The following is a 21,336-nucleotide window of genomic DNA, read 5'->3' on the forward strand; positions in this document are numbered from 1 at the left end:
TTTAACCCAACAGTTGGGTTAGTCCATATTTGACCCAACATTGGGTTGAAACAACTCAGCATTTTTTAGAGTGTATGAGACAATCATTTAAGCTTATCAACTGAAGATACATATTTGACAGCTTTTTTCTCTGGATACACACCCATGGCAGACCAGTTACTGACACTTTTGTCCGATGGCCTGTAAATGAATTTGCGTAGAGATGTGACGGCATTAGAGCCGACTAGTGTGTAACGACCAAACGCCCGGCAGTCCACCACGCGGATGTTCAGAGGAGGATGGAGGAGCTCGTTCTCAGGCAGGTCCTGGTGAAAAATCATGAACATTTTCCAATGTCTGTAGTACAATCAACATCATTTTGAAAATGTCTCATACTTTCTGAGATATAAATGTGCAAAAGCCTCACCACTTCAAACCACTTCACCAGAGTGCTGAAGTTGGGGTTTTTCTTGTAGTTCTGAATTAGCGCTGACTGAATGCTTTTCCCTGCACACTCGATGTCCACGCGGGGGCGGTCTACTTGAGCCAGATTCACCCGCTTCAAGTCCCTCAGGCCCCAGAAGAGAACCTGCATGAATGTTTTGTTAATTTAATGTGATGCAAAGTTTTTTTTATATATATATATAATAGCTGTACAGGGGTGAACTCTGGCATACAGGGGCATCATGCACCTAGTATTGTTGATGGGGCACCAGTGACAGTTCTGACACTTCTTCATAAGACTGTGAGTCATGATATTTAGTCTGGTGCAATTTCGAAGTATGCATAAGGGCTGGGTTAAAATCCTGATATCATATACATTTTTATAATAAACCAAGCAAACCTGCATCAGTTCAGGCTACCACATATTCGATAGCTTATAGAAACAAATTAATTTAAACCATCAGCATGGACATCCATTGCTGCACTCTATCTCTGTATCTGGAAACACATTTAGTGAATAAGAAGCTGTTCTCTATAGTCTTTCAGAGCAATGTGCCACACAGTTTCTCTAGTGCACACAGAGTTTGAAGTTTTTACAAAAACCTGACATTAAAATGTATATATAATGCCTATCTCATTTAACGCTAAAACTCTTTAGTTGTGTTGCGTTGACAAATAAATATTTTATAACATTTTGGACCAATTTCGACAACTTTGGGGAGCTGTTAAATTGTTACTTATCAAATATAAAAATATGATATTTTTATTAAAAATATTTATTTTTGTTTTTAGAAGTTCCATTTATTTGACTCAAATGGAGGTTGAATAAGCAAGACACCTGTGATTACCTATTTATTATTATTAATTCTTTTTTTTTTTTTTGGTCAGAAGTGTGCTCTCTTATGATAACTGTACACCTCTCTGCAATACCATTTTAAAATGTACAAGAAATGTGAAAATAATATTAAAAAGCATTGGGTGAGGGGATTACCATTTTGGTTCCCCAAAGAACCTTTCAGTCAACAGTTCTTATAACAACCAGTTTTTCTTAGTGTGAAGAACATTTTGATAATCTGAAGAGCCTTTTTCCACTATAAAGAACCTTTTGTAAAATGGAGATGTCCATGGATGTTAAAGGATCTTCATGACATCATTGCTGGCAATAAAGAACCACAATTTTTAAGATTGTAGATCAGATTCTGGGTCGGCCCTGTAGCTGTTCTACTAAGAGCAACTCACCTCAATTCGGTATTTACTCAAGACAGGTCTTATGCCAATAGGAACAGGCAGGATTGGACCACGATCGATATCTGAAGGTCCATCTATTGGGGGCAGGTCGGCCTTTCCAGCTGGTCCAATCTGAAAGATTTCCACAATACAGAAGTATATATACATGCACAAACACAGACTAAGACTTAAACAGTTTCTTGTTCCTGTCAGATGCACCTGCAGCAGCTCAAAGGCCGCCAGCATTTCTCCTGCAGTGCCGTTTCCCCGGTAGATCTGGTAGTACTCCAGTTGAGGAGGGAAGCGTGGCGGCCCATAATGCTCATCTGACATCTTGGTTATAGGTTTAGCGAATGTCCTACCCATGAAATCGGCTTTTCCCTTGAGAAGTAGAATGAGATTAACCACATTTATGGAGGTGAAAGCATGAAAAGCAGAAGGAAATGAATAATTTGCAGGATATCAGCACTCACGACAGTGTCCTGATCATAGATCTCGATGACGATTATAGGAGGATCATCCCTCAGTTCACCAGCCTCACCATAGAGCTCCACATTATCAAACACCAGCAGCTGATCCCATGTAGGACACAACGTCTCATTCAGGACCTGAGAGGAAATAATCAGCTTATTACACCTTCCTTCTAACTTCTTTATGCAGTAGGTTTGATGTGGATATCTCAAACAGCTCAAGCAGTAAAGCAGCACCAAACGATGTTTTCTCAGTAAATATTTTAGTTCAAGCCCATCAAGTGCTATTGTATGTTCAATGCTATGAGAAGACACGTTTCTCTTGGCTGGTTGTGAACTGATGGTGCTGACAAAAAGGGTTCTGGGTTTTGCACCGTTAGAATTGAATTGAGAATCTAAATTCCATTTCAATTCCTGAAAATGAAATGAATTTGAGTTGATGTAAAAATGAAGTAGAAATGTAATTCAAATGTCAATTTAAGTATGTAGAATGAATTCATATAATCAATTTCAACTCTTTTACATGTAATTTTTAATCATATTAATTTGATCATATAACATTAAATTATGTTTGATGTAGCAAACAGGATGTGGAATTTAATTGAAATAAATTCTTAAATTAAATGCACATGCATATAAATTCATATAATTCAAATTTAACTGTTTTAATGGTATTTTTGCAAATATTAATTGTATCATATAATATGAAATAATATTAAAATAAAAACAATACTACTAATACATTTTATTTTCAGATTAAATTATCTTTCAACCTCTCATCATACACACACTATATAGGGTATTAATAATTAAATATAAATATATTAATAATCATCATGTTTGAAATGCCACCTATAAATATTCAATGAATTGACTTTCATTAGTTGAAGAATACTCAATTTCACAGAATGCTCTGATTTATTCAATATATAATACGAATGATATATTCATATATAACATGAATACATTCATATTTTTTAGTCTTTAATATCTATTTCAATAAAGTTTATTTTAAATAAATAAATCTAAAGAAATATGGAGAAATATGCTCAAGAAGTATAGCAAGTCTTTCAAATTGGGTTCAGATTTGTTCATATGCAAAATATTCGCTCACAGAGTTCAAATGTCAATAGTAAGTTTGCATGAAGCTTTTATCTCACCTCTGTGACCTGGCTGTGAGTAGAAAAAAATACCCTGGCAAAAGGGTCTGACAGGCCCGTGCTGTCGGCCGCAAACAGACTGCGAGCCTGATACATGTGAACCCTCAGCTGGAAGATCTGCTTCACTGTTAGCATACAATAAAAGAGTTATTATCACTGACTATTACACAGACAATCTGAGGTCACTCATATAAGTTCTTTGGTATCTTACTGGTGTACATCAGGCTGATGGGGGGTGTGGACTGTATGCCAGGCCCTTTTACTGCCTTGTTCTCCTCAAACCCATTTGGTAGGCCGCTCAAGTAGTCCTTACGCTGCCTGTTCAAGCTGAGCCACAGATACAGCTCAGTTTTAGCCTGAACGGTCCAGCCTGCAGGTCCAAAGCTTTTCTTACCAGGGAGCTAAAAAGAGAAGAAAAATAGTAAAAGAAAGTAAATTAGTACTTGCTGTTAAAGTATATCAAGTAGATGTTTAGAAAAGCCAATTAAAGTTATCAAATATTTTTGTTATTCATTTTTTAGGTCATAAATTATTTTTTATGAACCTCTTCAACTTAAAGAGTTTGTTTAATGCTGCTGTGCCTTCACATGTGAAATGAGGCTAGTGGTTGCATCTCTACAGCAGTCACTCATCCATTCACCTCATGAGTTGTATAGTGAGTTCGGGAAGCCCTCTTTAACTGGAAGATCCTTCTACAGCATTCAACTGTTTCGCCGACACAAATAAGTGCTGTGATTCCTCCCTGGGCACTTCAGCATAAAAGAGCAGTTTCTCTAAGAGAGCAACACGGACAAGAGTGTCTTTTTAAAGATGTCTCTTCGTCCATGTGTTTCTGGATGCGGTCGTTTCCTGACCCCCTCTAACGGTCACGATCGTTGATCCATCCATCGTTCATGGACGGTTCATGTCCTCATTGTGAGACCATGACCATGGCAATGCAGAGATCTCGGCTCTCACTTCTTGTGGTGGGGGAAACCCCCTTTGCTGCTACCCAGCGCGGACCGGTTAGCACAGTTAGCACTCAGGGCGATCTTACAACATTTCCGCCAGGCCAGTCCTCACGGACTTCCTACTACTCTTCGATGCTGCTTGCCATCGAACTCCCAAAGGAAATTGCCGCCCAATGGACCACCTATTGGCCCAATGATGGACTCCAACAGTGTGGGTGACGGTACAATGCGTGTTGGTCTTTTATTTGTGCTTCTACAAAGTTCACTTAATTTATTAGGATAGAGTTTCAATTTTATTGTAGCTCTGTGTTTAATCTGACTCCAATCGTTAAGTGATTGTTCAAATTTGACTACATTACTGATTAACAGCTGATCATAAGATTATATGTGGCTGAATTTAGATATTTGATTATTCTGGACAACCTATACTTTCAATTATTTGTTCATTAGGGACCCAGTGCCGCACAGAGTCTCATGCCGGCTGGAGGTCATGGATCTCACAATCATAAACTTGCCAGTTCTGATCTTAGTCAGGGGGTGTAAATTAACTAATACCTTTAAGTTGGCTACAACATGTTTGCTCATACAAAAAGTGTAGTTTTGTTAGTCATGTTACTACAACTTGCTAAGTCAGTGATAGACAGAAATCAAAAGGTCCCACATGGAGTACCACATGCTCCATTCATTGGACCCTCAGTTTGATCTATCCTAGACACAGATTTGAGGTAGCAATAGACTCCACATTATCTACTATGGAGCTTTTCCACTGCATGGTATGGCTCGGCTCGGCACGGATCGGCTCGGCTCGGCTTGGCTCGGCTCAGCTCGGTTTGCGTTTCCACTGCAGTTTAGTACCGCTTCAGAGTGGGGAGAATTATAGACATGTCGTTAAAGTTGCGCCGCCTCTACTGCCGTGACATAATCATAAACGCGACACAAACAAACAAACAACAATGGAGCATATCGATGGAATGGTGCTCTTCATTCTCAGCATGTGGATGTTTTTAACTGCAAGACAGCCATTATTTTGTTGTTTTAAAAAAGGTGTGTTCATTTGAAACTGTTGCGTTCGTTCAAATAAAGTTGCGTTCGATCCTCGCTGGCTGTGCTGATTTAATCTAGCCGGTCTAGTGGTCTCGTGTCGCAAGTCCAATGATGCAGGTAGTAACAATTCTCTCCGGCCAATCAGTGATCAGCAGGGTTTACACGTCACATTTCGGTAACGGTATGGCTCGCTTTGAACCTCAGCCAAGGTGGTACTGAAAAAAGTACTAGGTATCAGGTACTGTACACAGTGGAAACCCCCCAAAAGCGAGCTGTGCCGTGCCGTGCCGTGCCGTACCATGCGGTGGAAAAGCGCCAAAAGTCATAATGATTTCAGGAGAATAAATCGAATATTACATTTTATTTGTCAGGTAAGAATGTATCATCCTAATTGCATAATTAGAATCCAATTCAGAAATGATAAATACATAACATTTATTGCTCAAAGATTAATCTAAGAGTGAGAGATGCATACCTGACAGCAGAGAGATACACAGCATGTGAGTGTCCAGGATGCAGAGCTCCAGAGACTTACATACACTGTGCGGGGGTTTTCTGGTTACAGAATCCCAATGACTTACTTGCCACATTCCCTTAAATACCCAGACCACAAAAAAAAAAGAAATCTTCAAATCTAAGTTGTAAAACAGAAGACCTTTGGTTGGTCAGGATTCCATGACCCAAGAGTCACACCTGATCAGAGATCGTAAAACAATCTCACCAGAGACCCTGTGAAATTGAGACCATTTTACCAATCACACTGAGACATTTAAAATGACACCAAACTTGAAAGGGTAAAAATAATAGATTCGCAAGATAAATCATATATTCTATAAAGACAATCTTTTTTTAGAATTGTAGAATTTAGAATCGTTAATGACTTGAGCCTGGTGGGGGAGAAGAGGGAAAGGGGGAGATGGGTTCATGATTAAGCAAGGGGGGAAATTTGGGCAAGGTGGTATCCTTTGCTCTTTCTTTGAGATCTTCTCTCCAGATTAGTGAGTTTTAATGTTTTATTACAGGGTGTTTGATCTTTTGTTATGTCTTAAAACGAAAACCATCCTTACACGGTGGTCCTAACATTTCATTTGGAGCTCCAGGGGAGGACCAGATATCAATCGCGGCATCAGAGGAGGGGACAGAGTCCACAGGAGTGACATCTTTGGCTCAACCTTGCTAAGATGCAGGACACCAACAAGGTTTGCTTTCTCAATGCCCACATCTCAGTGGCTGGCCTTATCGGTGACACTGAGGACTTTGCCCAGCAATTCCTGGCAGTCCAGAAGCAGACAGAGACCATCAAACACATCTTGCCCCAGCATGGGCTGGCCCCCAGTCTGCTTGATGCCAAGGGCATCCCCCTGCAGTGTCTACATCTGCTCTGGTGCAGCCTGATGTTACACCTAAGCCGCAATGTCAAGCCTCCCACAGGAATGCGACACAGCCTGTCACCCAGGCAGCCCTCCAAGCGGACAGCAAAGCAGTCCAGACACACTCTACACAGTCTGGCAGTGAGCGACGCAATGCTTCCTCACTCTCAGCCTCATCCTCTCCTTTCGAAACAGGCCAAGAGGTCACACCTCAAGGATGCACTGCTTCCTCACGCAGCTCTATCAAGCCCTTCACAGGATCCAGGGAGCAGGGTAAGTGTTACTCCACACTCACCCTCTCTGCTCCGGGATGCATTGCCTCCCTACTTACAGCCCTCACTTCATCGTACCCAAAAAAGGTGGTGGATCACAACTGATCTTGGATCTGCGAGTTTTAATTTTGGCCCTGCACAAGCTCCTGTTCAAGATGTTGACGCAGAAGCACATTCTCACAGGTGTTCAGCCCCAAGACTGGTTTGCTGCAATTGACCTGAAGAATACATACATCCACTTCTCAATCTTGCCTCGACACAGACAGTTTCTTCGGTTTGCTTTCGAGGGTCAGGCATACCAGTACAAAGTCCTCCCCTTCAGGATGTACCAGTCTCCCTGTGTCTTCACCAAAGTTGTATAGGGTGCCCTTGACCCATTAAAGGAAAAGTAGGCATCTATATCCACAACTCTTGATGACTGGCTCATTCTAGCTCACTCTCGAGATCTGTTGTACAAGCACAGTAACCCGGTGCTCTGGCACCTCAGCCAGTTGGGGCTTCAGTGCAAATGGGAGAAGAGCAAGCTCTCCCCTAGTCAGAGCATCTCTTTTCTCAGTATGTAGTTGGACAGCACTTCTCACAAACGAGAATGCCTAGTCAGTGTTGAACTACCTGAATTTATTCAGGGGGAAAACAGCGGTTCTGCTGAAACAATTTCAGAGGCTTCTGGGTCATATGGCATCCACAGCCATGGTAATGCAGCTCGGATTGATGAGTATGAGACCAGTTCAGCACTGGCTACACAGCCGAGTCCCAAGATGGGCATGGCACCATGGCACACTCCGTGTGGCCATCACACAAAGTTGTTGCCAGACTTTCAGCTCCTGGTCAAACCTTACCTTTCTACGGGCAGGAGTGCCCTTAGAACAAGTGTCCAGGCATGTTGTTGTCATAACAGGTGCCTCCAGAACAGGCTAGGGTTCTGTGTGCAATGTGCATGCATCGATGGGCTTCTGGATAGGACCACGACTGCAGTGGCATATAAATTGCCTTGAATTTCTGGCAGTACTGCTGGCCCTGCGCTGGTTTCAACCCTTGCTTCTCCCAGTCCCTGTGCAAGATCAGGGAGGACAATCGTCCTCCGACCGTATCCGAGACGTTCTGCTCCATCCTTTAATAACAGCTTCTTTCATCACATTGTGACTGATTCATAAAGCAATCTGTGCTGAAATGTGCTGTAAAACTGTTCAGATCGGACTGAAATGCCTTTTTCAGTGAATGAATCTTTTTGCAAATAAACTTGATTCAGCCACACTGATACATTCATCACAAGCAGTTTTGGCAGCTTAGTTAAAAAGTTTTGAGTTGTCTTCATAATACATCAAGGAAAATTAAATGATATGGCCCCTTTCAAGGTAAGTATTCTGACATAAAATGTTTTAAGACAGTTTCAGAATTTGCATTCATCCTAACCTTGAAAAAGGTGGTCTGGACTTTCCCACAGTCCTTTCCGGTTTCTTCCTCTACAGAAGAGAAGAGGATGTCTTTGGAGGGAACGCGGGCATATGCAATGCGTTTGTTGTTGCTTATCATCCATATGTAAATATCTGGAACACTATGCTGAGGCTATGATGAAAAAACAAAATAATTTACATGAATACATCTATATGGCCACATAACCAAGCATATTTGTATTTTATCAGGTCTTGTGCACTACCTCATCAGACAAGAATCTCAGCTTGTGGAGGAAGTTTTGTGCCAGTTTTATTTTGTCTTTCACGTTGCTTTTCTTTACTTGGGATCGCATATTCTTTGCTTGCTGGCCCATGTTTTCCTGAAAAAATAACAACAAGCTTTAGCAACAGACACAAAAATAAGCCACCAGAATCAGATTTTAACATTAGTTACTCTTAATATTTGTTAGTAAGAGCTGCTTTTACCAATTCCTGCATGCATAATTTCAGTCTCTCCCGGTCCAGTTTAGTCTTCCCAGTCTGATTCTGATCATTGTTTGCTAAAGTTACAAAGGTACTGAAAGAGATAATAAATCCACTGTTATTTTATCTTTACCCTGTCATAGACGGTTGAATAAAGTTTTGTGAAAATATTGTGCCATTTGTACCTCAAAATTTAATTTTTTTTTCCAATTCATTTAAAAATGTTACTTCTGAATTATCAAGAAATCATGCTTTACTACCCACCATATACATTAACCAGTCAAGTGGTTCTTAGAAAACGCTTACTGCACCGTTTAATCACCACTCATAACTGGCTCAGAATAACATATATAAACCGTATATAAACCTGCAGCCAAAGCTGAGTTCCTCCAGGACTCCTCTGAGTCTGCGCTCAGGATAGGCTTTCTCTGTTTTAATGATCTCCTGTACATCGTTTAACCCTTCTTCCTGTAAAATGATAGAGAACACAAGCTGCAATGTCAACGTATAGATGTATTTTCACAGATTAACTGTAACCAGGATTATTATTGTATACTAAACGAAAAATATGATGTAAATGGAATTTAAGGCAAGACACTACAGGCAAAACCCTTGTTTTTTTTTATCACGCACTAGTCCATTTTGAGATTTTGGGCTAATTTGCTTCCATAACTTGACTTATTTCAGACTAGTGGAAAGAAAGAATCCAAAATAGACACTTTAGTGTTTATTTTTTTGCGCTTGATCTATTTGCATCTGTAGATTTTAATTACAACAATCTCTCTACAAGACATAATACATATATAATAATATTTCTATAATGTCAACAAAATGAAATGAGAATTTGAACCTGGCTTTATCCAATGTTCAGATTTCTGTTCTGGAAATAAATTAGTGCATATTTCATTAGAAAATGTCTCGTTTGCATTTTTAAACATAACATTTCAGAAAAGTTGTAATACAAAACAATTGTCTTAATGTACCGTGTTTCATCAACAGGGGAAGTATGGTGTTATCTGTTAGTTAAAATGTTTACCCTATTCATCTGTATTGTCTTGCCTGAAGATTTATTTATTTAGAGTAAAATGAAATAAAAATGAAATAAATAGTGGTACAAAATGGTTGAAACAAAAATAAGAATGTGTACAGAATGGTAAAAATATACATATTTCAGAAACGAACTAATATAAGCTATATTCATTGATTCATTACCAATTTATCTGCAATTCTGTCCATGATGTTTGCATTATAAAGTCGTCTTCTTTGGTCCTGCCACCAGCTCTTGATAAAAATGCAGGGCTTCCTCTCAAAGTACGGGAGGTGGAAATAGTTTCTGCAGACAAATAAACCGGATATGATACATGAATTTGCACCAAAATGCAAAATAACATAAATAAATGAGTTTTAGGTCAGTACATGTTGAGTAACTCAACCTGTCAGTGATGACTGGCTTCATTGGAGGAGTGCTGGAAACTGAGGTCATATCTCCACCATCATCCACCTCCTCGTCACTAGAGCCGTGAATGAGCTCAGACTCCTCGTCATCGCCACCCTTCCTCTTCTTTGTTTTTGGCTTGGTTGGAGTATCGAGTTCACTGCCATAGTTTCCTTGATTTGAAAGGATAGCTTAATGATGTAGTAGGTGTCTGACACACTTCCCAGAATAATTCATTACTTGCATAAAAGTGAAGTGTGCACTATAAAATATGATTTTTTTTCAAGTTGTAAATAAAAGAAAGATTATTGGATTATGTTTAACCAAAAAATAGTCTTTGAATTGTATTTGTTTAGAGCTGTTTTGGACTGTTTAAACGCTGCTTGATCTGTGCAGATTTCTCTCCTGATTCAGACCAGAACACTTTTTCACTGGAGGAAGTGTTATTATGGATTAGCCTAAAGCAACAGTTTGAAGTTAAAAGCAGATTTGTTTCTTACAAACACACAGCTTTTGTCTTCTCCAGATGTTAACTGATGGACTGGAGTGCTGTGGATTACTTGTGGATTATTGTGATGTTTTTATCAGCTGTTTGGACTCTCATTCTGACGGCACCCATTCACTGCAGAGCATCCATTGCTGAGACACTGATGCAATGCTACATTTCTACAAATCTGTTCCCATGAACAAATAAAAAACTCATCTATATCTCGGATGGCCTGAAGATGAGTACGTTTTCAGCAAACTTTTTATTTTTGGGTCAACTATTCCTTTAAAGCCAGTTAATGGTCCTTGCATGTAAAAATTGGATGAGTTTGAGTTTGAATGAGTTTATATTGAATCAACCTGAACATAAGAAGGTTGACTTGGAGAGATGGCATTTCAAACACTGATTATTAATATCATCTACTGCAACATTTCAGGAGTTAGTCCATATGCCTTGTGTATGATTGATCTAATATTGAACTGGTGTCATTCATATTAAATGTATTATTAAAAAGTACACTCACAGCAGTAACATACATTTCTTTGAAAGTTTAAAAGAATTCAGTAGCATTCTGAATGGTGAGCAACTGGTGACCTCAATTTAAAGGCTGATAACTAGTCTACCATAGATTTTACCTATTGTAACCTCAAAGTTGATGGGTTTGTCTCCAATCTTCCTGTCAATCATAGTGGCCTCAAGGAAACATCCAAAGAGAAAGAACTCCTCAATTTTTCCCGTGGCATTCTAGATATAAGCAACAAACAATTGATTAAATGTTTTGTGAATACACTTTGTTGTAAATAAAACGTTTATTAGAGTATGCTTTACAAGAAAATGCTATTTCAGTCTATCTACGTTAATTAAATTAACATTTAATTTCATTTAAATTTCATGTTTAATCCAGTTGCACTACTTGCCATTTCTTTGTAATTAATTGTGAAATTTACTAGCAATTTCTGAGTGTTTCTTTTTTGTTTTCAGTGTATGGGGTTTTCCTAAGATTAGACAAAACATGATGTCACTGTGCTCATAAACAATTCAAAACAGATTTTTTCTCAAACTGATTAATTTTTAACAGCAAGTCACATGCAGAATGAAGCCTAACTTTGGCTCTGACTGTGTAGATGATTGTCGTGCACACAAAGAACTTCTATGAGTATTACTGATAAATGAATAATGTGCAGAGATAAATAAAGAGAATGAATTATTCACTGTAATTGGCCTGTCGTAATTCACTGTAATTGTATTGAATCCCCCCCCACCCCCGTCTATGGATCGCTTACATCTGAGATGTTGGAAACTCCCTCCACCTGCACCTCAGTGGAGCACATTACTTCAGCAGAGGAGGTATCCAGTATCTCCACGGCCAGACTGATCAGCAGCCGGGCCCTGAACGAAACCCCTTCCCCTAGTCCTTCATTCAGGTCCTGGTACTCGTCCATGAGCGTGTAGCTGCGTGTGGAGCCGTACATGTTGGCCCAAGCTGGCCCAAGAGTCGGAAGAAAGCCTAGCAATAGAAACAGGATCACTTTTTAAATCTTTTACCTTTTGATAATATTTGAAAATGGTTTAATACTGATCTTGAACAGCAATGTAGTGATAGCTTATGTGATTGAGTATCCAGAGCAACATGTGATAAACAACATAAAAGACAAAGGAAATATACTTTCGGTCAAAAGTTTGTAAATAATTAAGAGCTTTTAATGCTTTTGAAGAAGTCTCTTATCCTCAGTAAGGCCATGTAAAAATACAGTAATATTATTACAATTTAAAATAGCTGTTTTCTATTTGAATGTATTGTAAACTGTAATGTATTTCTGTGATGCGCAGCTGTATTTTCAGCATCATTACTCCAGTCTTCAGTGTCACATGATCTTCAGAAATCATTCTAATATGCTGATTTGCTGCTCAAGAAACATTTCTGATTATTATCAATGTTGAAAAGAGTGGTGCTTATTTTTGTGGAAACGGTGATGCACTGGGGTAAGTAAGATTTAATAATAATAATAATAATAATAATAATAAAGCAATCAATCAATCAATAAAGATTAGCAATCAGCAAGGATGCATTAACTTATTAAAAAAGTGACAGTAAAAACATTTACTTTTTTTTGGTACGTTTTCTTTCTTGAATCATGTGACACTGAAGACTGGAGTAATGATGCTGAAAATTCAGCTTTGATCACAGGAATAAATTACATTTTAACACATATTCACATAGAAAACAGTTCTTTTAAATTGTAATAATATTTCACATTTTTACTGTATTTTTGATCAAATAAAATAGGAATAAATTACATTTAACATAGATTCACATAGAAAATAGTTATTTTAAATTGTAATAACATTTCATAATATTACTGTTTTTACTGTATCAAATAAATTGTCGGCAGAATTATTATTCAATTATAATTATTTAATTATTCAGTTATTGGGTGCTTATATTTAATGATTCCAGACTTTTACACGTTAGTGTATTACTTTTGCAGAGGTGTTCAGGAAGCCCTGTTACCTTTGTCTCCATCATTAGCAATCTTCCGCAGGTCAATGAAGTGCGTTCCGATGGCCACATCGTTCACTTTATCTGAATCGCGGATCTGGACTTTCATTCTCCGGCACAGAGGTGGAAACTGCTCTGTGAAAACGATCTGCTCATTCCAGATCGGCTCATAGCTGCTCTTCTGAATTGAAGTTTTTCCCTGCATTGTGGATAGATGACATGGATCAATGGATCAAAAATATTGATGCCTCCCCCTTGTGAAAAAGAAGCTTTTAAACTGACTGCTTTTGCTAACTGTTCTGTGTTTGGCTGCACAGACGAGCACAGAACACTATTTAGAGTCCCAGCCTCAGAGGAGACAAGGCAGCAGTGCATTTATTGATTTATCTAATATTGCTGCTGCCACACAGATCTAAAATAAACATGCGATTTTTCATCCGCTTTCTGTGCGTGTGCTTCAGATGTGTGCACTCAGAAAACCGGATATCAGAAGTTTAAACTCATATGGTTTAAAACGCATGATTTCAGTCTTTGAAGGAATTTAAGTGTGAACTGACTGTAATGTTTTCAGACACTAAACTGCATGCTATTTACAATTAAATTAAAATGAATAATAGTTTAAATGTATGTTAAATGCAATTATCTGAACTTTAGAGTGCTTTTTCTGGCCCAAAGGTAAGATGTAGTTTCATGGTTGTTTTTTGGTTTTGGTTTATGTTCATGTTTTCATGTCTTTTATTTTGTCTTTGTCATAGTGATGGTTCCTGTCATGCGTTGCCCTTGCCCTTATGTAATCCTGCTATTGGTTGTCTTCTTCTTTGACGTTGGCAAACCAGGGCTGCGTTCAGCCCCGACAAAACGGTGCAAAACGTTTTTTAAACGGAAACGGTGTGCTCTTATTATTTCAGTTATTTTGCTTTTAATGTAAATAAACATGTGCAAACAATATACTTGCTCTTGTGAATTTATTTTGATGTTAATTACATTGTGCTAGCTGTCTCTTTAATACCGCTTGGTTTATATACATGTTGCTGCTGATTGGGCTGACATGTTTGACACACCCACCAAACAAGAGAAAACGTATCTCAAACCCCGTTGCACACCGTTTCCAGGAAACATGTCGTTCAACCGTAGCAAAACGTTGCGCACCGGTTCGAGCTTGAACTTGCCCCAGCTTTGGTGCATATTCCGTCACCTACTCGGATGGAGTGTGAGGCTATTGGTTGTCTTGTTAATGTGTCGTGTTCTTATTAGTTGATTTGGTCATGTGGTTCTTAGTTCTGTTTTGTGATTGGTTCATTGTCTTGATTGTTCACAGTTGTTCCTTGTTTAGTCATTTAGTCTTGTGTATAAATAGCCCTCATGTTGCCATTGTTTTCTGTCTAGCTTTGCTGCTTGTAACTACTGTTGGTGAGTTGTGTCCATGTCTATGTTCTTGGTTCATCAAGCCATGCCTGTGTTTATTGTTTATCTGCTCACTCTTGGGATTTAATAAAACTCATCATAACTTGCATGCAGTGGACACTTATTACATGTAAGCTGTAGTTAAACATTTAATATGACAACTGTTTTTCGATAGACCCAAAAATATTGCCATTCTGAATTTAAAATATATAATAGTAATCTTATAAGTAATTTAATGTTATGAGACAACAAACATTTTCAGCATATGATTTAGAGTGAATGTGTATTTAAAAAAAATATTATTTGCAAGTACGGTACTTCAAATGCATTTTTTTTTTTTTAATAAGTTGTCTATCAAGTAGTAAATAATGGTTCATATCTGTGATGTAAACTATAAAATAAGACTGGATGAGGTCTTCAAAATGTCCCACTTAATGACTCAAACTTCCTGTTTCAACAGGAAATACATCAACACAGGAAATGAAACCGTGTTCACCAGCGATTTCATGGTTTTTAACAGAACTGGTCATTCCAGAGTCTTCATTTTTATAGTGCATTATAAAATATTATTCAGTGAACTTTGAATAATGTGTAAAATGTGTTTTGTTTAATGATTACATTTATTTTCCATTAAACTCTATTATATTTTCCAATTTTACTAAATGACCATTAGTGAGAATTCTGCCCACCTTCTGTCCTGCAAATTGCACCTGGACATACGGATCAACCAAGTCCTTATTTTCTCCAATGAAGGCTTTTTTGACGTTTGCCATAATGCTGGTGTTCATTTTGGGCAACCCCTCGGCTCGGTAGATTTTCACATAGTATCTTGCCCATTGACGCTCAGCTGGGACGTCATCTGGCAACAGAAGATTACTGGAACAACAACGAAATCAATAAAGAAGAGAGATGTGTTTCTGCATATAGAATCGCCTTTAAATAATCCATATATTGTTGGATGGAATTATCTGGGTGGTAAAATACTAAACTAGAGTTTCACATTTGAATTAAATACTACAAGTAAATATTTATTTCATAGGGCTGTCAAAATATGCTGGGAACACTTGAGTTTAGAGTTTATGTTCAAGGTAAGGAATAGTAACAGTGATGCTTCCCTTTGCAAATAACACATGTAACATTAACGATGTAGGAAGGGTTTTTGTTTTTTACCCCTCAATGTCATCCTCATCTGTTTCATTTGTTTTGTGTGGAGTTTTCAGAGTGTCGCCCTTTTTAACAACTGCGACGTCACACTTGACATAGCCTTTGCATCCTGCAGTGATGTCATCGGGGTCACATAAAGTGGCCCATTTGTGGAAGAACTGATGTTCTGTAAATGTAAAGAAAAACACATAACTCTAGTCTTTGAGCTCTCTAGTCTAGTCTAGAAACAGAGCTTTATCCACCTTATTTTTAACATAAGAGCGACGCAGGCTTCCGGTGTCAGTTGTTTCTATTTCTTTTACCAGTACAAAAACAATCCATTATGCTGTTTTATATTGCAAACAGGTATTTGTCATATTATAATTTATTATCAGTCATAAACACACTGATTTGTAGCTCAAATATTTTTCTAGTTATTTATCTATAGTGGCTAATGAAGCGTACGTCTTGCACATTCACAGAAAATTGCTTACTTCTGTGTTTTAAAGTAAGGTGGATAGAGAAGCATGATAATACCAGTTACCAGGTTGTGTATAAACTGTGCCCACGTCAAGCTTGAAGCTCCCGACCAGCGTCCCACTTCGCAAAAGATTTTTAGAGTGGATAACCTGTATGGACACATTATTTTAAAACCGTTTAAAAAAAAGCTTAAAGCCGAATGAAAAAACGATCTTTTAGGAATAAGTCCATTTAAAATTGATATTTGATGCTACTTACTGACACTTTCAGGATCTTGTCAAACATGACATCAGGAGGAACGTGGAAGTCAAAAACGAAGTACTAAAAAAAGCGAAAAGTTTATGAAAACATTAAATTAGCAATATTAAAGGAATAGTTCACCCAAAACATGAACATTTGCTGAAAATGTGTTCACCCTCAGGCCATCCAGGATTTTTTCATTAGATTTGGAGAAATGCAGCATTGCATCACTAGGCGCGTTTCCATTACAGATTTGCGCAAAATTTTGGCGATATTTTATAAATGTCGATAAAAAATATTGCGAAATGGCGTTTCCATTAACCAATGTTATGCGACTAAAACGTAACCTTTTGCCTCTCGCGATAAGTCATGGCAGTGGATTTTGGTGGGATTTTGGCTATATTTATTCAAAGGAGGCGTAAGCGTGTATCTTTACAGAAGCAGCAAAGAGAGCCGCTTGGGAAACGTGCGTGGCGCGGCTGGAATAAACCACAGACTGTATAAAAACATAAACACAAGCATTGTGGCCCCAATCAGCTTCAGTGACCGTATCAGAGCCACACTGCACCGCAGACGTGTGCAGTGTAAACTGTCTAAGCATTAATGGTAGAGAAAGCCCCTTATACTGGAGAGAGAAATTGACACATTTCCATTAGGCGCATTTTCAATTCGCAATTTCAATTTGCGCAATTTGAAGGGCAATGGAAACGCGCCTACTGTCTCAGCAATGGATGCTCTGCAGTGAATGGGTGCCGTCAGAATGAGAGTCCAAACAGCTGATAAAAGAAACAAATCCATCAAGACCTTTTTCAAACTGTTGCTTCCGGCTAAAATCCATAATCCATAATAACGCTTCCTCCAGTGAAAAAGTGCATCTCCTGTTGTCTCTCACATCAAAATCCAGCCACATATTTGTTTAGAGCTGTTTTGGCTTGTAAACGGTGCTTGATCTGTACAGATTTCTCTCCTGATTCAGACCAGACCACTTTTTTACTGGAGGAAGCGTTATTATGGATTATAGACTCGTATTTTAGACTGAATAAATGATTTGAAGGTAAAAACGTCTTGATGGATTTGTTTCTAACAGCTTTTGTCTTCACAAGACGTTAACTGATGGACTGGAGTGCTGTGGATTACTTGTGGATTATTGTGATGTTTTTATCAGACTCTCATTCTGACGGCACCCATTCACTGCAGAGCATCCATTGCTGAGACACTGATGCAATGCTACATTTCTCCAAATCCGATGAAGAAACAAACTCATCCTAATCTTGGATGAACTGAGGGTGAGCACATCTTCAGGTCATTTTCATATTTGGGTGAACTGTTCCTTTAAGATTAACAATTGGTTTGATGTGATTATTTTGCTATTTTTTGAGTTCAGTTATTTGTTGTGATCATTATTTTGCAAAGGGACAATATTGCAATCCTAAATTAAAAAGGAACATACCTCATTGTAGTAAGGGCAGTTGGTCGACTCCTTCATTGAGGTGTATTTTTTTTCATCACCAATTTCTACACACACCACTGGATCCATGTTCAGACCCACCAGCTGTCTGGCCTCAATAACAGTGACACTAACCTGGAAAGTGGGGTATTACACACAAATATGTGGTACTGTATGTGGACGGTATTCAAAAATGTCTGTATGATACAAAACTATAGGGTTAATATGTCTCAAATGCTGTAAGAGCTAGTCTGTTCACTAATACCACTTTTCTTTACCATTGTTTTTGAATCAGCAGATGTTTTGTGATTTTTAGTCTTACACAATGTATGAAGTTCACACCGGTGTCCTAAGCAGAAGATCCACAGGTGTAGCTCTTCATTTTAACTATCAACATGTTCCACTAACCACAAACACAATACTGACCGTCTTCATTTTCAACACTACTTCTATTGTTTTAACAAACATTGTGTGAAATGTGTAGCTTTTTTTTCTTTACAAAAAAATCTCTTTCTGTCATCAATGACAATTTGCCGTTCTACATACTTGGAAATCAACTGGTCTTCCAGCACTAGGCTCAATCTTGATGTCAGGCTTTGATCTAAAATAATTACGACATTTTTGGATGGAAAAAAAAAAGTAGAAGTTGATCAACATACAATGTTAGAATATGGAATATTGGCATTTAAGTAATATTTAACACAACATAAAGGTAATACAGCATATCAAATTTGATTTGGAATCATGTGACTGGAATAATTTCTGGTCACCTCTTATTGGAGACATTGGTTGTGACGGCAGTGACTGATGCGAGTGAGATGGTGTCAGGGTCTGGCATCCTCATATCCTCCGTCTCTAGGATGGCCGGCTCATCTTAACAAGTCAAATATGATGAGATGTCATTATGAACATTATGGACATTCATTATGTATATATATATATATATTTTCAATAAACAAGTTATTTGCAATAAATAAAGGCTACATTCACATAAAATGTTTTATATCATTTATTAAATGTATTATTATATAATATGACATAATTATTGAAATATATTAATTATTCACTATAAATAAAACTGAACTAATTATGTTAAAGAATTTACAATAATGTACAAATTTCCACACAATTAATAAAATCTTTCACCTTGACCTTTGCCATCATTCTTGGAGGCTCGATGCTTGCTACGCTTCATTGTCAGGAATTTGATTTATCCTCTTGGTATATGAATGTTTTTGAAAATGGAAATGAAAAATTAATGTTAAAAATCTCTCAATTTAAATGCAACGGTAATGTCTTTGCAACTCCATTTCAATCAGCCAGGAATCCAAAAGCAATTAGCCTTTATTAATTAACTAAAGTTTATTACCCTAACCCGTCAATAATTAGCAGATACATGAAGAATTTATTTAGCACTGAATTAATTTGCATAAGTAGCATAATTATCTAAACAGACAGGTGCATCTACAACTGACAGATTACCTTTAAATAAGCATGCTGAATGTTGTAAATGAGCAAGAAAGAAAGAAAAAGAAAGAAAGCATATTCAAGTCTGAGAATTATATATGCTTAGAGCTAACTGATGCAATCAAAACAGAGCTAATGGATTCTGTGCAGACCAACCAACAGTTTTTATTAGTTTCTGGTAGTTATTTTCTTTCTTAAATTCTTTCTTTTATGATGAAAATATTTCCATTGCAAGATATTTTTGGATAAACGAAACTTTTTTCACTGAAACATCCTCAAAAAATTCCACAAAAAAGTGAATTTTGAACATCCTGATACATTTCTGATTATGTTTAATGTTTTCATTAATACACAAAACACCATAACAGTAAAGCCAAATCTGAAAGCCACTGTCATTAAGTTAGATATGATTGCAATACTTGGTTTTCCATGACACACAAAGCAAACAAAAGACTCATATGCAAAGTCTGATGAAATCCTGAAAACTTACCGTACAGGGCAGCTGCTTCTCTGCTTCCTGAATCACATCTAGGAGTTTGCAGGAAAGACAAAGCGATTCCGATATCAAGATGTCTTTAAAATAAATAGTTTACAAACTCATTATTGACACTTGGATGACAGAAACAGAGAGGCCACAAAAGTCACTCAAAAAGAGTCTGGTTTGGTCTAATCCTGAAGATGGGCAGGAGAGATGTGATATGGCCATGAATAGTGTATGAGTGCTGAACCCGAGACACTGGTAACTAGAACTAGCTCCTGATGGGAGAGATCGCGTGGGATTTTGACAGGCTACTACTCTAGATGTCCTCAGACTAACAAAGCAGGTAAAAACCAGCACGTAAACTGCAGGAGCAACAAGGTTGTATCGAGAGTTTGAAGGCAGTGTGAGCATAATGCCTCTCACCAGTGATGGGCTACATCTAAACTAATTATACTACATTCAAAAAGACCAAAGTTTCCATAAGATTTGGAGGAAATGGCAGTGCAGTGTGCTGACTTATTTCAAATGGTACGTTTTACTTCAAATACAAGCTCAGTCTCTATAAGCTATTACTTAATATAAATCTGATTCACATAATAAAACTGTGAAAAAAAAAAAATCACTGACGCTTTTTTGCAGTGTACTTGTTACACGTCACGACTACCAGTCAAAAGTTTAAAATAATTCATTTTTTATGTTTTTGAAAGAAGTCTCTTCTGCTCACCAAGGCTGCATTTATTTCATCCAAAATACAGTAAAAATAATATTGCTGTTAATTATTAATTGTTTCCTGTTTGACTATACTGTAAAATATAAATTATTTCTTAGATTCCAGTCTTCAGTGTCACATGATCCTTCAGAAATCATTATAATATGCTATTATCATTGGTGCTTAATTATTAATAATGGTTCCTATTATTCTCAATGTTGAAAACAGTTTTTGCTGCTTAATATTTTTGTGGAAACTGTGATACGTTTCAGGTTTGTCTGATGAATTCAAAGAACAGCATTTATTTGAAATAGAAATCTATTTCTAAATAAAGTAAATGTCTTTACTGTCACTTTTGATCAATTTATTCAGTTCTTGTTGAATACAATTATCTATCTATCTATCTATCTATCTATCTATCTATCTATCTATGTAATTATTCCAAACTTTTGACTAGTAGTGTACTTACTAGAATAATAACAGTAAATTATGCAACTAACCACAATCTAAACCCTATAGTAAGTACATGTTATTTAATATTACTCTGTACTTAAAAGTATAATTACTGTAACAATGTTCAAAATCTCAAAATAAATAAGCAAGAATTCTTTGATTCTTTATTTCTACATTCCTTTTTTGTCTCTCACTTGGTACAATATTCTATTAAAAATGTTATTGTTTAAACATATATACGCAAGAGCTGGGTCTTGCATGCAACTGCAAAGCAGTCAGTGTAAAATGATCAAATAT

The 21,336-nt window shown here is 37.4% G+C and overlaps 1 protein-coding gene across 1 annotated transcript in view; it reads right to left on the bottom strand.

The window, feature by feature from the left end:
- LOC107701524 (otoferlin) overlaps nt 1–19,124 on the bottom strand; it is a 35,234-nt gene extending 16,110 nt beyond the window's left edge. Inside the window, 24 exon segments of the mRNA XM_016503565.1 lie at nt 56–305; nt 407–568; nt 1,663–1,782; nt 1,870–2,031; nt 2,124–2,258; nt 3,281–3,405; nt 3,492–3,681; nt 8,330–8,482; nt 8,574–8,690; nt 8,797–8,887; nt 9,161–9,261; nt 10,006–10,126; nt 10,227–10,401; nt 11,351–11,459; nt 11,999–12,222; nt 13,228–13,414; nt 15,309–15,495; nt 15,790–15,949; nt 16,307–16,391; nt 16,501–16,563; nt 17,933–18,064; nt 18,476–18,530; nt 18,700–18,802; nt 19,076–19,124. Of these exon segments, the coding sequence (XP_016359051.1) occupies nt 56–305; nt 407–568; nt 1,663–1,782; nt 1,870–2,031; nt 2,124–2,258; nt 3,281–3,405; nt 3,492–3,681; nt 8,330–8,482; nt 8,574–8,690; nt 8,797–8,887; nt 9,161–9,261; nt 10,006–10,126; nt 10,227–10,401; nt 11,351–11,459; nt 11,999–12,222; nt 13,228–13,414; nt 15,309–15,495; nt 15,790–15,949; nt 16,307–16,391; nt 16,501–16,563; nt 17,933–18,064; nt 18,476–18,530; nt 18,700–18,802; nt 19,076–19,124 (3,256 nt within the window).
- Between the last annotated feature and the right edge of the window lie 2,212 nt (nt 19,125–21,336).

Source organism: Sinocyclocheilus anshuiensis, unplaced genomic scaffold (assembly GCF_001515605.1).
Source record: "Sinocyclocheilus anshuiensis isolate Anshui unplaced genomic scaffold, SAMN03320099.WGS_v1.1 scaffold2176, whole genome shotgun sequence".
NCBI lineage: Eukaryota > Metazoa > Chordata > Actinopteri > Cypriniformes > Cyprinidae > Sinocyclocheilus > Sinocyclocheilus anshuiensis.